A 17,507-nucleotide genomic window follows, 5' to 3' on the forward strand; every position below is an offset into this window, starting at 1 on the left:
TAAAGCAACCCCCATCCTTTCATGTATTTATACCTGCTCCTGTATTTTCCACTGCATGCAGACGATGAAGGGGGTTCTAGCCCACGAAAGCTTATGCCCAAATAAATTTGTTAGTCTCTAAGGTGCCACAAGGACTCCTCATTGTTTTCACCAACAGAAGTTGGTCCAATAAAATATATTCCCTCACTCACCTTGTCTCTCGAATATCCTGGGACCGACATGGCTACTGCTATACTGCGTACCCACTTAATGTGTCATTCACCCCTCCTTTTGTATAGACTCCAAGGCCAGGAGGGACTATTAGATTATCACATCTGACCTCCTGTACAGCACATGCCATAGAACTTCCCCAAAGTATTTCCTTTTGAACTAGAGCATATATTTTTCATTAAATATATTATATCTGAATTAGGATATTGACTCTAATGGCATGTAAGAGGTTTTAACTCATGTACCACATGTAATTTGCTCCAATGTAGACATTCTTACACAGCAGTAGGTGGGAATAAGTAAGGCTAACAGAATATAATTGAGTCTAGTTCCCTCTGCCTCACACATCACATCTGAATTTATTATCATGGTATTTTATTAAGGCAATGCTTAGAAGTCTGATCTGAGACCAGTGCCCAGTGGTGCTAGTCATGGCATAGACACATAGTGAGAAGACCCAAAGATTTTACAAAATAAATAGAGAAAGGGTGAGGGGGAAACTGAGGCACAGAGAGACAACACGACTTGCCCACGGTCATGCAGCAGAGACAGGAACAGCACTCATCTCCCCAGAGCTGCAATCCAGTGCTGTAATCACAGAGAACCCTGCCTCTGGGAAGCTGATCTTCAATAGCAATACCGAGCTAAGTGATAACCATCCACCCAGCAGCCATGCTCTGACGGAGGCTCCTTGCATGTTCTCAGGAGACCTTAGGTACAATTCCACCACCAAAGTGCTGTGAAAGTTATGGTGGGCTCCCTGCTTCTGACAGAGACACCCTCTATCGCACCCCTGCCAGAAGTGGCTCATTACAAATATATCTGGAAAGCAATTTTCTTTTTCCTTTAGGAAGGGATCAGCTTGTCCGGGTGACAGGTATTTTCAAAATATTTCCTGGGGCAAGAGTGATTGGTTAATCAGTTAACTGGCTGGCTAGAGGAAGCATCTGCATGAATTTCAACTGAAGATTCCTACAAGCAAGTGGAGGGAAGATGTTGTTTTAGACTCAGCAGACTGCATAGATTTGGTGATCAAAGACTAACCAAGATGACAAAATATAAGCTTTTGGGAACTCTCCGTTTCTTCTTACTGTATTTCTGTGGGAACTGAACTGTTTAGATTTTAATTTGTTTCCTTTATTTATGTTTATAACCGTGAAGGTAATGTCTGTGCATTATAAAATAGTCATGTTATGTTGTAAAAATTAGATTATTATTTGTTTCTTTATCATAAGATTTTATAAAGTTATTTAATTAAATTCATGTCTTTAATTCCTTCTGGGACTTGAATGTGGGGAGGCTGACCCTGTGCAATCCCTGCTGAAAATCCATAGAGACTGGACTCTGGGTCTCCAGTGACTTTCTACGGGAGTTCGGTTTTTTTTTTTTAAGGCACTGGAGATGGGAAATGAAGTGAACACTAGTCCACCCAAAGGTTACACAGACACTCCGCTTTCACTATATCATAGTGGATGCTATTTCAGTGCCTTCCCGCTGCCCAGAACAGACACGTTGCTTCTTCTCCTTTGCTTCAGATGTCGCTGGCCTGAAGAAATTCCCTCTATGCAGTCTGTGGGGCCCAGGGAACAAGAGGTGACATCCTGAGGTTCAAGGGCAATACTCTTTGCACACATCATCAGTCTGAATGTCACAAAACCTAGTTAGCATTTCAGTCGCTTTTCTTGATCTCTCCTCTATTTGCACAGGAAATGTGATTTCTTTACTTAAAATTGCAGTGAGGATTTTTTTTTGTTGAGGTTTATTTCCCTCAATTCTTTAATTTTCCTTTGCATAAACCCAGTGGGGCCAGATCCCGAGCTGGAGTAAGTCAGCGTAGTGCCGCTGAAGTGAGTGGAAGGAAACCACTTTACATCAGCGGAGGATTTGGTCCTATATGTGGACATATTTTAATGTGATTATACAGATGGTGAGAGATGCAAAACTCGCATAGAGCAAACAGTAGAAAGGTTCGGGGGCGGGGAGGAAAAAATGGCAAATTCTGTACAGCAGGGTGATCAAGGTGTGGCCTGTAAGTCCAAGGCCACAAGGATCAAGATGGAGCACTGCTATCTAGTTATCTACCATGCTAGCATAACACTGACAGACCTCAGTTGTCGGTGGGTGGGATTGAACCTGGGACCTCTGGAGCTAAATGCATGAGCCTTTACTGCAAGGTTTCTCAAACTGGGGATGCCGCTTCTGCAGGGAAAGCCCGTGGCGGGCTGGGCTGGGCTGGGCTGGGCCGGTGTGTTTACCTGCCCGTCCACAGGTCTGGCCGATCGTGGCTCCCACTGGCCACGGATCGCTGCTCCGGGCCAATGGGAGTTGCTGGAAGTGGTGGGCAGTAAGTCCCTCGGCCTGTGCCACTTCCAGCAGCTCCCATTGGCCCAAAGCAGCAATCCGTGGCCAGGAGGAGCCATGATCGGCTGGACCTGTGGATGGGGCAGATAAACACACCGTCCCGTCCCGTCAGGAGCTTTCCCTACAGAAGCAGTGACCCCTGTTTGAGAACCCTGCTCTACTGCATGAGCTAAAAGCCACATGGCTGTTAGCTAAGCCTGTAGCAGACTCCTTAATCTCTCTGTAAGTGGTCTTGGTACCACCAGAGGGCCAGAGCACCACACCCAGGAGGTGCATGGGTTACAGTAACCACATTAGCAGTACCATTGACAGACAGAAAATTAGATGCAGGGGCACATATGTCAGAAAATGGATACATGTACGTCTCTGTTTTCCCTCCCAGCTTTTGTCTGTCTTGCCTATTCAGACAGCAACCTGTGTGAGGTCAGGTCTATGTGTCTACACAACACCTAGAACAATGGACCTTGAGCTCAGTTGGGAAGTCTAATGCAGATAATAAATGATGATAATTAGAAGGGGTCAGAAATGTTCTGGCTGCCATCCCCATCGTTTCCTGGGACCCCCGTCCTTCTTCATCTTAATCCTGAAAATGGACCTGACCAGACTAGGCCAGAGAGAGGGACTCAGATGGCATCACCACCTCCACCGGCTCCAGCTGATTCCCGAACACCACCTGGTACGTGAGACTTTCTCACCCCCACTTCCCGTGTGTCGTTTTCCTTATTTCTTCTCTTTCCTAGCCTCCTTTTGCCCTCTCGCTAATAAGAATCTGGCTTAGCTGGTCAAGACTGTAGATTTTGCAACCCTGCTGTAAGCCTGTGACCAGGAAGAGGAAGTTAAATGGAATGTCCTAAGCCTGCTGCTAGTACAAGTTTGCCAGGACTCTGAGTGGCTGATAAGACCATGTGGTGTGCCTGCGTTTTCCAGCAGTGAGGTTGCAAATGAAAGCCAACACCAGAGACAGAAGGTGCATTTTTTATCTTTGCTGTTCTCTTCTTTTCCCTTTTGCGTGCGTTTGTCTTGCTTTGTCTTCCTGGAAACGTGATTGAACAGCAGCAGTTACAACATAGCCCCAGCCCATCTCAACTAACTTTTCCTCTTTTTGCCAAAAAGGACAGGTATTATCCTGCAAGAGATGAGACAGACAAGGTGGGGGAGGTGATCTCTTTTATTGGACCAACTTCCGTTGATGAAAGAGACATGCTTTCAAGCAGGTCTCTGTGTAGCTCAAAAGCAGAGCCGGCTCCAGGCACCAGCCCAGCAAGCAGGTGCTTGGGGCAGCCAAGGGAAGGGGCAGCACGTTGGGCTCTTCGGCCGCCAATTCGGAGGGAAGGGCCTGCCACCGAATTGCTGCCGAAGAAGAAAGCGGCATGGTGGAGCTGCCGCCGATTGCGGCTTTATTTTTTTTCCGCTGCTTGGGGTGGCAAAAACCCTGGAGCCAGCCCTGCTCAAAAATTTGTCTCTTTCACCAACAGAAGTTGGTCCAATAGACGATATTACCTCATCCACCTTGTCTCTCTAATATCCTGGGACCAACACGGCTACAACAACACCGCAAACATCCAACAGACTGTCAAACAAGAGTTTTTGCCTTTATAGACTCTCTCCGGCTAAAGAGAAAGGGAATAAGGGATGGTGTTAAAAAGAAAGCCTGGCTTAATGCTTTATGTTTCAAATGCATTAACTGTTTCCCCTTCTTTTCTGTATCTTTAAGAAAAAGCTAAAAGGCTGTTTAATGATGTGTTTGCCATAGTACTAAGCAGACTGAGGTCTTTGTGTACCAAACTCCAAATCTTGTTTAAAACTATTTAATGTTGGACAGCTTCAGAGTCTTGTTAACATCTTTGAGTCTCTGAGCCAATTTATTCCATCTAGATTGATACAACTTTTCCCTGGGCTGCCTATAGCCTGAAGATACAGATCCCCATTAGCCCACCTGGTAGAATTTTGCCTAGAATTTATCAAAATGAAATCTTTCGGTTTTTCAAAACCATTTTTCTCCAGGTTTCTGTTTCAAAATTTGTGGCTGGGATGGGAGGGGTTGTTTCAAATCAGAAAGAAAATAAAATATTATAATTTCAAAATCCTCCCTGAAGCAGAATCCCCATTCTTCTCCTAATAACAGCAGCCCAGCTGCACCGATAACGCATGTTGGGTCTGCAGTACCTCCTGGATGTGGTGGCTTGGATGTGAAAGTCATCCTCTACATTTCTTCCTAGCAAGTTTTGTGCCTGTTACACAATGCTGCGTTACTGGGTGGGAACATTTCCAAAGCTAGGCTTGTTGTAAATGAATATTAATTGGCTATTCATGAATGAATATTTTCATGGGATGGTCTAGGTTTACTTGGTCTTGCCTCAGCACAAAGGGCTGGACTTGATGATCTCTTGAGGTCCCTTCCAGCCCTCCATTGCTATGATTCTATGAATGGCTGTATAAGGTTTTCATGAACGGAGATACATAATCAGTGTGAAATTGGAGTAACACCTTAGTGGACTAGGCCCTAGAGTTGGAAATGTCTTCCCAAGGGTATACTGTATTACAGATGCTTGCACAGAAGTGGTGCAGGGTTATAGTTCATACACTGTATATCATGGCAGCCAAAGCATTTGGCTGTTATACTGGTATTTACACAACTAAGTTGCAGAACTCATTCAGTTTCAAGCCTTATTTATATGCAAAAGAGCTTGTGTTCTTTTGTGCCAGGGCCACCAAGCACCACACTGGATGGATTCAGTGCTTTTCAGGCCCTGAGAGCATTTGAATTCTAGGCATTTGCTGTTTGATGCTCTCTCCGCTCCCACCAACACAAAACAAATCTAGCTAATACAAATATGATAATCTTGTCAGCCGTGGGTTTAAAGGGTGCAGATATAATTAAGCCACTTTTCTATTTGGTTTTGCAGTAGCTCCATTGACTTGTTTATATATTTACCGTTGTGTAAACACATATTTTGAAATGCATGGGGTAAGATTTCCAAGTCCAGCGTTTCCTTGGCTTTCCGTAAACCAGCTTGGAATGAGATTTTTTTTTCTATAACAAGAGAAGCAAGGGGAGAGATAGGTAAAAAGGCCCTTGACTGAATCAGTAACTGCTGACATTGTCCCCAGATACAGCTGCAAGGAGATTTTAGGGTTTGTGTGAGCCAGTGGATTCTCACAGGCCCAAGGAGTTCAGCAGACAAATGCTAAGGCAACTTAGCTCTCTACTAAGTCCTAAAGGTCTACTCTTAGTTCTTGGGTTTCTTATCTTCTCCTTGCCACCGCACTTTCAAGACAGCACACCCTAGCTTAGGTCTTAAACAGCATGCCCCTTCCTGCTCCAGCCAGGAAGGGGGCACAGGCTCACCAACCACCATTAGCCTCCAGCTCCCTCTCTTCTTTCCCCAATTTTTATCCCCTAGCAGGCTGGCCTGGCTCCAGGGCACTTGACTCCTCATTAGATGACTTCGCTCATTGCCTTCATTGGGAGAGGCAGGCCCAAACTGGCACAGGTGCAGCTGAGCCCTCATGTCTCTTGAAGGGCCAGTTCACCCTGTGACCGGCTGCTTCTTCGAGTCCGGGTCAGGGCCTTGTCACCCTATGTCATTCTCAACCCTAGCTCGCCCACCGGCAGTCCCAGCTTTACTGCTTTTCCTTTTCATTCACACAGTGAGACTGTCATAGATCATGGCTGGGCTTCCCAGCCTTTCCAGTGCCAACTGGTCATTCAGAATCCTTTGCGCAGTGCTTTCGGGGCAGCACTGGGTTGCTTGGTGCCTTGACGATGACACTGGGGGAATTGGTACAATGGTTTGCAGGGTACTCCTGGTGTCTGAGTTACTGGAAATGGAAGGAAGGTCTCAACCCTCTTGGCCACCACAATTCACAGGCCAAGATTCCCTCTCTTGGGGGGTGCTCTGTGTACTTTGGCCATGAGAAAAACCAGGCAGGCCAGATGCAGGACACCAGACAATACTGCATTCATTATCTCACCTCCTTCCACCTGTCCCCATCGCCCACCTCTTCAGGAGAACTATGGAGAACATTAAACTGATATTGTGCTTCGGCCCGGATTTCAAACAGCACCTGCAGTTCCCACTGAAGTCAATGGGAGCTGAAGGGCATTGGTACCTTTGAAAACATAAGGCACTTTTGCTAATAAGAGCTGGAGCTCTCAGGGAACAAGTCAGAAATCATGCTCCCAAGACCGTGATTGCTGTGGGTACACTAGGCCAGTATGACAGATCTGGCAGAGTAAATGCCATCCAAGGATGATGCCCCCATGAACCAGAGGATATAATAAGCTAAGATGCCTCTGGCTAGTCCTGTTATAACTATAGATGGTCAAAAGTTTATATTTAAAAGTGGCTTTTCAAATTATATGAAAATCTCTGAGCATTTTTTTTAGTCTATCTAAATACTTATCTGGCTGCCATTACCATAGTATCTGAGCACCTCTCAATCTTTAATGTATATTTTACTTACAATACTCCTAACAGGAGGGCAGTGCTAGTGTGACCATAGTACAGATTGGAAACTGAGGCACAGAGAGACTAAGTGACTTGACCAAGTTCACTCAGGAAGCCTATGGTAGAGCAAGGAATTGGCCCCTGGTTTCTCAAGTCCTGTGGTAATGCCCTAGCCACTAGACAGTCCTTCCTCTCCACCAGGGTAGAGTTCAGAATTATCATGTTTTTAATCAAAATGAAAAAAAATAGTTTTGGTTCAATTTTATTCAAATCTAAATGAAAGATGTTCGGGTGTCAGTTTCCTTTCCCTTGCCTTCTTTCCGGAGGAAAAAAAGGGAATGAAAGGAGTGAAAACCAATCCTCCCTCCCCCCCCAAAAAACCCCAAACAAACATTTTTTGTTTTGATTCAGATCAAGTTGAACAAAAATGAAAATTGTAATTTCAGTGAAAAACCCGGAAAATTACAAACCTAAAAAAACGAGTGTCACTTCTCTCCAAACTTTCCAGGGGATGTCATTACTGTTTGCCAACCAGATCTATTCTGGACAATGACAGCCTGTGAGGAGGCAAATGGAGTCTATGACAGACATTGATCTCCACCGGAGATGTCTGGGAAGACGAATTCAGACTGGAACAGGTGCAGAGAAGGACTAATAGGAAAATCAGGGCGATGGAGGGCCTATCTGACAAGAGAAGACAAAGACCAGGGCTTGTTTAGTCTAGCAAAAAGAAGACTGAGAGAGGGTCTGATTCCCCTCTATAAATACACACTAGGTAAATACCAGGATGGGGGAAGTGCTGTTGAAACTAAAGGACAATGTTGGTGCAAGACAAAGGAAAAGCCAGTGGAGGTGGCAGAGTGGTGAGCAGAGGCAAAACGCCAGATTCAGAAGTGAGTCTAAAAGAGGAGTCCTGAGTTCCGTGTAAATGTGGAGTTAGTGCACAGTGGTGGGTTGTGTTGTGAGCATGCAAGCATGTTCAAACCAGATTAAGTCAATATGACTCATTTTAAAACCAGCGTGTAGACAAGTCCTACCTGACACCTTTTTGAAGCCCCTTCCCTCAAATGCATTTCACACACCTCCTAATTCAGCCCAAACTCTGGAAGATTGGAGTCAGGTTCATGGGACATTTTAAAAAATGAAGAGGATGATTGTGAAGTCAAATTAAAAAAGATGCAAGAATGGGCTTAACAAGTGCACACATGGTATTGCTGGGAACATAGTGGGTCCTGTCAAATGGAGTTGGGTGAATAATAGATTTGTTGGTTCACTGGCAATTCCAACTTTTTTTTTTTTAATTCCATTTTGGGGGTTGAAACAAACATGAAACTTTTTGAAAATTTTCATCAAATGGAAAAGTAAAAGAATAGAAAGAAAGTCTGAGTCAGGTTGAAATGAAAGATTTTATTTTGGCTCGACTTTATAAATGTCATTTTGATTTCAGCCAATGTGACAAAAGCAAAAGATGGCTAGCTTCACAAACCAACCAGTGGCAGTGGTGGTGATGCCATCACCCTTAGGAGTGTTAGCCCACTGGGTAGGCGCTCATCTGGGATTTAGGAGATCTGAGTTCAATTCTCCCCTCTCCCTGATGTAGAGAAGGGATTCTAATGTGGGTCTCTGAAAATCGTAGGAGCATGCCCTACACTGTGAGTGATGTGAAAACCCATAACTGCATATCCTAGTGTCTCCTGTTAAAGTTGTTCCACTTTGTATAATAAGTCATTGGAGCAGGGACTTGAACTCAAGCCACTCCCTCTCAAGGGAGTGTCCTGACTATAGGGTCATTCTCACCCTTTTCCCTGGACTCAATGAATGACTAGACTTGTCACTATGAATGACAATGAATAGTCATTGGGTAATGGAAAGGGAGTGGGAATAACTCTCCACTGGCTTCCCATGGACCTTCCATACACCTATATCTCACATCTATCTGATGTCTAGATTCTCTGGTGATACAGAGTGGGTATAACTATCATATGTGGCCAAGAAAAGAGGGTCATGGCTGGGATTCCACTGTGCCCTAGCAATCCTCCACTGTTGTACTCGCAGCAGGTGTAACTTAGAACAGCCTCCAGGCTGCTCTGCCATGTGCTTCTCAGAAGAACTGTGACCGCCTTAGCCAGACTTCCTGCTAGGTAGCAGCCCTCTGCAGCTGCACCCCTGCACACTCCTCACTCAACATGGGCAGCAGCTGAAAGCCTCCATATACCTCCTTAAGCTCCCTGCCTCAGTTTCCCCTCCCTTCCACAGCAGTCATGAGACCAGATTGACTAATATTTGCTCAGCACTTTAAACTGGAAAAGTTTGACCAGAGCCTCACCAGCCTCCGCAGGGGAGCAATCTCACACCACTGAGTGTGTGAAATCTAGATCCAAATTGTACACGTATTCCCCAACACCGTCTAAATAAGGCGGCTGCACTCAACACAAAGTGGCTCATGCCCATCATCTCCCCTTCCTGCTCACCACCCCTCCTTACACAACTCACAGCATTTGGCTTGTTCCTCTGAGCCAGAGAGCTCTCATTCTCTTTGCTGGGCAGCCAGAAGTGCTTCAGTGTAATGGTGCTGGCCGAAGGGCCTGGGGCAGGAATGCTCTTTGTTAAAATGTGTGTGTGCTGAAGGCCAGGAGAGCACTGCACTCCTACAGCCCAGTGATCTCCCAAATAACAGAGATGCCTACGGCAGGAACTGTGCCCCCCGTGAACTCCCTACTGAGCATTGTTTGTTCCCAGTTCCTCCCTGATAACCCTGCCATGCAGCTGTAACCTGCACGTGTCCTGATCTGATATCATTGCAGCAGTTATCATTTTGTGATGATGTCACTTGACCTCTCTGTCCTTGGCCAAGTCCCTCCCTCCTGCTCCAGTCTGGCCCTGCTCTGAAATGGACAGTAGTGGATGGTTCTTTGTTCTTCAATCTCCTCCCTTTCTTCCTTTGCCCTATCACACTGTGCTACCATTAGCATCTCTCCCCCAATGCCCTTTACAAACACACATCCAGACTTGCAATGCCCCTGCAAGCCACACTGAGTCTTATCCCCATTCACACTAGCGGGGAACTGAGGCACAGAAAGGCCATATTGAGGCCGGTATTGTCAAGCTCAGCTATAGGCATCTATGCCCACTTAAACAAGCGACCTGCCTCTGAGAGGCACTGACCACCCACAGTGCCTGCTAAAGTCAACGGGAAATGAAAAGAGCCTAGCGCTGCTCAGGATCTGGCCTGCTACATTCATGGCTTTTCTTTGAAAAATGGTGGCCCTCACCATTAAGGCCAGAGTATTAAAAAAACCCACAGAGGGGTGCAGGTGAGTTGCTGGGGCCGAGGTGTCTGTTCCTACATGCTCTGCTTGAAGCTACCCTGCTGGTGTGGAAGATCATGCTTCCTTGCGGTGTTATCCCCTCTGATGTCAGGCCTCTCCTGCAAATCAGTGCCACCCTCTGGCATATTTTTCCATTCATCCGTTCTCTTGGAGCATAGAGGAGCATGGGATGTGGGGTACAGGGGGGTGTTTTCTCTGGTTTGCCCCAGTCTGCCCCACATGCTGGCATTGCTTATGGTTTTCGATAGGCCAGGCCAAACCCATCCTGTTGTGTTTCCAGCAGTCACAGTAGCAGGGTTCCTGCTGTAGCTCTTCCCTGACATCTTAAAAGAGAAGCTGCGGCTTCGGGGGAGCAAGAAGATGGCTCCTTGCCTATGGCACGACAAAGGACGGCATGGACTTTGCTGACAGAGAAGGGCCTCAAACTGAAGCCCCCTCTTTCTCCCTGGATTGGTTCAGCTCCAGAACTGAACACCACGGCTCCAGTCTCTCTCTAGACTGTCTCAGACTGGAACACCACACGAGAGGGGGCGCAAAACTTTGGGCAAGTTCTGAATTGACTGCAACTCCAGATCTGGGACCTCTGCCACCCAATCTCACCAGGGCTCCCCCTCACTGCTGTCAGATTTAGGTTGGCCTGAGCGGGGTGACTCCCTGCAGATGACAGGACAATCCATGAAGAATGCTTTCTGTGTTGTTCTGCTACCCTCTGGGCCCGCCCTGTGACATTCCTTCCTTTCTCTGCTCTCTAGCACAGCTACCTCTGCCTGGGAAACTCCCTCCCTAGTCCTCTGCGTCCGACTCCCCCTTGCTGCCCTGTGGGCTCCTTACCTGAGGTTGGCGTCATGGGAGCTGCAGCAAGGCCGTTCATGTTCAGCGCTGCCATCTGCTGCATCTGGGCTGCGGCGAAGGCTGCCATGGGATTCAGGTAGCCCCCTTGCGCCACGGATGCCATGATAGCCGCCTGCTGCTGCATCAGCTGGAACAAAGAGAACAGGGAAAAAATATCACGCATTCACCAGCAGGGCAACTCCAGAGAGGAGCCGCTGCAGTCACAGAGTGGTCACTCGGGCTCTTCCACGGTATCGGCTCGACCAGAGGCAGTGATACTGCTGTCCATAGGGCCAGTGCTACCCGTGGCGCTCTGTAATGCAGCCCGTGCCTTGCTCCTTCTTGGTCTAAGGGGGTGGCTTCTCTCTGTTGCCAGCGTGGTTCTGTGCTAGACTTTGTTTTGTCCAAAGCCAGAAAAAGCCACCGGCAACCTACCAGACAGCCCAATTTGCAGGTCTTCAATAAGTATCTGAGGGCTTTGGATCGGCAACACCTTGCTATATGCGTGAGATGGGGTGATTTCCATTGGTCTTAAGTCACTGAAGTTAATACATGTATGGCCTAGGACAGGGGTTCTCAAACTTCTTTGCACTGCGACCCTCTTCTGACAACAAAAATTACTACACAACCCCAGGAGGGGGAACTGAAGCGTGAGCCCACCCGAGCCCTGCTGCTCCGGGTGGAGGGCCCAAAGTTGAAGTCGAAGGGCTTCATCCCCAGGCATGGGGCCTGTAAACTGAGCCCCGCCACCCTGGGCTGAAATTGAAGCATGAGCCCAGGCAGTGGGGCTCAGGCTTCAAGTTTGGCCCCAGGCGGTGGGGCTTGGGCTTTGGCCAGTCTATCACCAGCCTGGCAACCCCATTAAAATGGGGTCGTGACCCACTTTGGGGTCCTGGCCCACAGTCTGAGAAGTGCTGTCCTAGGAAAATCATAGGCTGAGGAGTCAAGTACTCCAGTCTCCGCTCCACCACTCATTCACTCTGCAAGCATGGGCTAGTCATTTTAAAGGAAACCTGCAGTGATTAAGTTACATGTCATAGGACATCTCTCGCTCTGTCTCAAATGCTAAGATGCTACATGGTCATCTTTCGACCTATATCAATAATTTCGTGATGGACAGTTTTCCACTGAAAAATTCAGTCTAACTGAAATGTATCATGGGAACGTGTCAATTTAGATGAATTTCTGATAGGCCAAAGTCAAAATATTTCGTTTCGAAAGTGTCTAAATGTTTCGCTTTGGCTTTATCATTTTGATTCATTTTGTTTAGACTTCTATGCTGTAGCAAATTGTTAATTTAATAGTCTCTGATGTGCATTATAGTTAATGTTACCTAGGTAACATTATTTAATGTTTTTGTATAATATAGAAGTCTAAACAAAATGAAATGCTTCAATGGTCCCAAATCACTTTTTTTTTTAAGAATTTTCATTTCATGGAAAATTTTACCTTTTCATTCTGATTCAGAATGATTTTTGCCCCCAAAATGTCAGAAATTCCAGTTCCCAACCAGGTCTAGTCATTGCTTCTCGCAATGAGCTGGTTCCCCACTTGTGCTGTTCATGAACTCTTATGCAGCAGGAGTGCAAAATGCATGTCAAATGTTACCGTTCAGGCGAGTAAGAGGAGAATTTTGATTGGGCAGCATTTTACTTTCTCTCTGCACAGATGTAAATGAGGACACAAGGAGCAGGGCAGGGCAAAGCCAGCACCTCTTGCATTATGAAATGTCTCTCGCTGCTTCACTCACTTCAGAGCTGTGGGGGGCGCTACTGACTCAAGCTGATAATTTGTTGCCTTCTCCGTCAGAACATGACAGCCTGAGGATGTAGTTTAGCATGTCGACCATGCATCTCAGCATAAGAATGGAAGGACGCTTTCAAAGCCATTGCAAGGGAAGGTTTGTTGTTGTTTACTGGTTAAATTTAACAGTTAAGTGGCTGCTAAATAAACCACAAACATAAAAAAAAATAGCAATCACTTTACAATGTTTCAAGCGTCCTCCCCAGGCATTCAAACACAGAGGCAGTCTGGACCAATGGACAAACAGTGACCTAGGAGCTAGACAATCTCAGCTCTGCTACTGGTGTGTGGTGTGACCTTGGCAAGCCATTTCAATTCTCTGTGCCTTAGTTTCCCCTGCTGTAAAATGGGGATAATAATATTTGCCTTCTTTGGTAAAAGTGCCTGAGATCAATGGATTAAAAATGCTGTAGAGAACCTGAATATTATTATTTCTTGCATCTTAACACATAGCATCTCAGTGCCAAGGCGGAGGCTTCCCTTATGACTGTTAATTACCCTTCCTTATTATATACTGCGTAAGACACTTTCACATTTTAATTAGTGATTTACTCTTCTTTGTAATTACTGATGGAGTGATTAGATGAGCTTTTTATATTACAGCACAATGCTGGTCCCCTTTAAGGAGCAAATTTGTTAGTAGGCATCAATTGGATTTATTCTCCAGATCAGGCATGGAGCAGGTGATTTTATTAAGTATTCCAATAAAGTGAGGAAGAGAGAGGGAATGCATTCATCTTTAAATAGGGATTGACTCTAGCTTTGGGTGTCTACTGACCCATAACTCATTTCCTATGCCAGATATTTATACTTCTGGCTGGCTGAGGACAAAGAGCTTGCTCCATGGCTGGTTATGTAAGTGATGGCTGAGGTCCAGGATCTGCTTAATACTGCTGATCAAATTAGTATTTCTCGGAGGTAAGGAGTGCTTCAAGGGCTGGGAGGGAGCTGAGTCTAGGCTGACTGAGTTAGACTTTCCTCTTATTCCTCCAAAGTATGTCAGAGATGGAAACACTTGTGTGATCTGCTTGTAAAGTGTTTATGGTGGTTAGTCTGCAGAGAGGCTAACAGTCTACTACTGGTTTCAGCTACTGGAGCTAATCCTTCTGCTCAAGTGATACGGCTTTGTGTTTTCGTGCTGACGGTTTCCAGTTCAGACACTACTTGTGACCTATGATGGGGATAGCATAACATTTGCTTATAACAGTGGTTAAGACACTGGACTGTGACTCTGCAGTCGCGCTCTGCACTGAAACTCTGCCACAGACACCATGGATGACCTTGGTCAAGTCATTTAATTTCTTTGGGCAGCAGTTCCCCATCTGTAAAATGGGAATGATAATTCTTCCTTTTCTTATTATCTAGACTGTATGATTTTCAGGCCAAGGACTATACACAATGGGGCCCTGATCTTGACTGGGGTATCTCACTGATACCATAATACAATAAATAATCATATTGTTCCAATTAGTTATCAGAGCCCAGAAAATTGTGTAAAGTATCAGAGTGGTAGCTGTGTTAGTTTGGATCTGTAAAAGAGGCTTGTGGCACCTCCGTCTGTTAGTCTATAAGGTGCTACAAGACTCTGCTGCTTTTACAGAAAATTGTGTGTAGCATTTAACTGACTGGATGATGTAACTTCTTGTCCTGCTCATGACACATCCGGGAGCTGTTTGCAATTGTTTCAGACATATCAGGGTGTTCAAAATGATCTGCTGAATCACGCTTAGAATAGGTTCTTGGTCTGTCAACAAGTATGCAGTGGGAAATGCACATGAAGTGGTGGCCTGATACAGCCCGGGGTTGAGGCATGCAGAGTTTTGCAACATACTGTGATTATTCCATCTGTTACATCTGTCCAGAGATACAAATGGCATTTTCCTCTCTGTGTTCATGCAAAAACCAAGGCTGCTCCTAACCTGCCGATTATGGCTGAATGCACTGTAGACATCCTAAAGTCCCACTGATTTCAGTGGAATGGCCATGTAAAATTGACTGTTTGGCTGGTAGTGGGAGTGGAGTAGGCTAGGAAGAGAGTAGGTTACATTTAACTTACATTTAGACAGGAAGGGTGGACCGGGGGTTAGAGCACTAGTGTAGCACTCAGAAGGGCTATGTTCAAATTTCTGCTCTGCCACAGACTGCCTAGGTGACCTTGAGCAAGTCACTTAGGACATGGCTACACTACATCTTTGGCTCTGCAGCTGTGCAGACATGGCCAATGTTGATGGAAGGGTTTTTTCCGTTGAGGTAGGTAATCCACCTCTCCGAGAGGCAGTAGCTAGGTCAATGAAAGAATTCTTTTGTTGACCTAGCTGTGGCTACATAGGTAGCCCTGACTACAGCACTCAGGCGGAGAGTGACATAGCTAGGTTGGTCTAAACTGTAAGTGCAGACTAGGCCCAAGTCTCTCTGTGCCTTAGTTCCCCACCTGTACAATGGAGATCATAGCACTGCTCTACCTCAGAGGGGTGGTTGTGAGGAGAAATGCACTGAAGACCGTCACACGCTCAGATTAGAACATGAGGACAGTGGGAATTTTCCTTCCTGAGACATTTTGGAGGAAAAAAAGTTCCGTGTCAGAAAAAAAAATCGAAACGTACATTGGCCAAACTGGACAATCCCTACGTAAAAGGATAAATGGACATATGTCAGATATTAGGAAGGGTAATATACAAAAACCTGTAGGAGAACACTTCAACCTCCCTGGACACACAATAGCAGATTTAAAAATAGTCATCCTGCAGCAAAAAAAACCTTCAGGACCAGACTCCAAAGAGAAACTGCTGAACTTCAGTTCATTTGCAAATGTGACACCATCAGCTCAGGATTAAACAAAGACTGTGGATGGCTAGTCAACTACAAAAGCAGTTTCTCTTCCCTTGGTGTTCACAGCTCAACTGCTAGAAGAGGACCTCATCCTCCCTGATTGAACTAACCTCGTTATCTCTAGACTGATTCCTGCCTGCATATTTATACCTGCCCCTGGAAATTTCCACTACATGTGTCTGACAAAGCGGGTATTCATCCATGAAAGCTCATGCTCCAATACTTCTGTTAGTCTATAAGATGCCACAGGACTCTTTGTAGCATTTTAAATTCGATGAATCTGTCTTTTCTGCCAGAAAATCTCTGAGCAGCTCAGATCCTATGGCAATGGAGGCTTTCTTCGAAAGTCACAGCACTGTAAGAGTAGAACTATACCATTGGAAAGAGAACTTGGTAACCTTGAAACAAGCGAACAGAATAGATGCATCTCCCCTCCCCTATGGTGAGTCAAAGGAGATTTATGAAAGGAGGGCAAGTGCTGCAAAGGTCATCAGTCTGTCTTACAAAATCCCTGGAGCGTTGCCTGGGGCATTCAAATAAGTCTTCCCACTCCTTCCCAGCCACCTCCTGAAGACAAATGTCCCATCTACCCTCCTTTCATTTAAAAGAGGCCCAATGTGTGAGTGAGCTTTTTCCTTTCTTGGCCAAAGGAGGCATTTCTTTTTTCTATTGTTCCTTCCTTGGAACGACCTCTGCCTGAGCAATTAAGGAGCTTTAGCCCATCCTATTTCCAGTAGAGATAAGGAGGTGTTAGTACCATTATACAAGGCACTAGTGAGACCTCATCTGGAATATTGTGTGCAGTTCTGGTCTCCCATGTTTAAGAAGGATGAATTCAAACTGGAACAGGTTCAGAGACAGGCTACTAGGATGATCCGAGGGATGGAAAACCTGTCTTATGAAAGGAGACTCAAAGAGCCTGCCTTGTTTAGCCTAACCAAAAGAAGGTTGAGGGGAGATATGATTGCTCTCTATAAATATATCAGAAGGATAAATACCAGGGAGGGAGAGGAATTTTTAAGCTCAGTACCAATGTGGACACAAGAACAAATGGATATAAACTGGCCATCAGGAAGTTTAGACTTGAAATTAGATGAAGGTTTCTAACCGTCAGAGGAGTGAAGTTCTGGAACAGCCTTCCAAGGGGAGCAGTGGGGGCAAAAGACATCTGGCTTCAAGACTAAGCTTGTCAAGTTATGGAGGGGATGGTATGATGGGATAGCTTAATTTTGGCAATTAATCTTTGACTATTAGTTGTAAATATGCCCAATGGCCTGTGATGGGATGTTAGATGGGGTGGGATCTGAGTTACTACAGAGAATTCTTTCCTGGGTGCTGGCTGGTGAGTCTTGCCCACACGCTCAGGGTTTAGCTGATCGCCATATTTGGGGTCAGAAAGGAATTTTCCTGCAGGGCAGATTGGTAGAGGTCCTGGGGGGTTTTCGCCTTCCTCTGCAGCGTGGGGCACGGGTCATTTGCTGGAGGATTCTCTGAATCTTGACGTCTTTAAACCATGATATGAGGACTTCAGTAGCTGAGACATAGATCAGGGGTTTATTACAGGAGTGGATGGGTGAGATTCTGTGGCCTGCGTTGTGCAGGAGGTCAGACTAGATGATTATAATGGTCCCTTCTGACCTTAAAGTCTATGACTCTATCCTTATTTGCTAGACAATTCCCTCCTCTCCCAGCC

At 45.8% G+C, this 17,507-nt stretch overlaps 1 protein-coding gene across 14 annotated transcripts in view; it reads right to left on the reverse strand.

Annotated features, from left to right (window-relative positions):
* Positions 1-17,507, reverse strand: part of CELF4 (CUGBP Elav-like family member 4) — an 885,612-nt gene that overhangs the window by 99,651 nt on the left and 768,454 nt on the right. For all 14 annotated transcript variants that reach the window (XR_007773108.1, XR_007773107.1, XM_050943604.1 and 11 more), the window contains exon 7: positions 11,183-11,330. Coding sequence is in view for 12 of the 14 variants with exons in the window: in XM_050943604.1 (XP_050799561.1) it covers positions 11,183-11,330 (148 nt within the window). In the remaining 2 variants the exon portion in view is untranslated. The remainder of the gene's footprint in view (positions 1-11,182; positions 11,331-17,507) is intronic.

Source organism: Gopherus flavomarginatus, chromosome 3, assembly GCF_025201925.1.
Source record: "Gopherus flavomarginatus isolate rGopFla2 chromosome 3, rGopFla2.mat.asm, whole genome shotgun sequence".
In the NCBI taxonomy this organism is placed as follows: domain Eukaryota; kingdom Metazoa; phylum Chordata; order Testudines; family Testudinidae; genus Gopherus; species Gopherus flavomarginatus.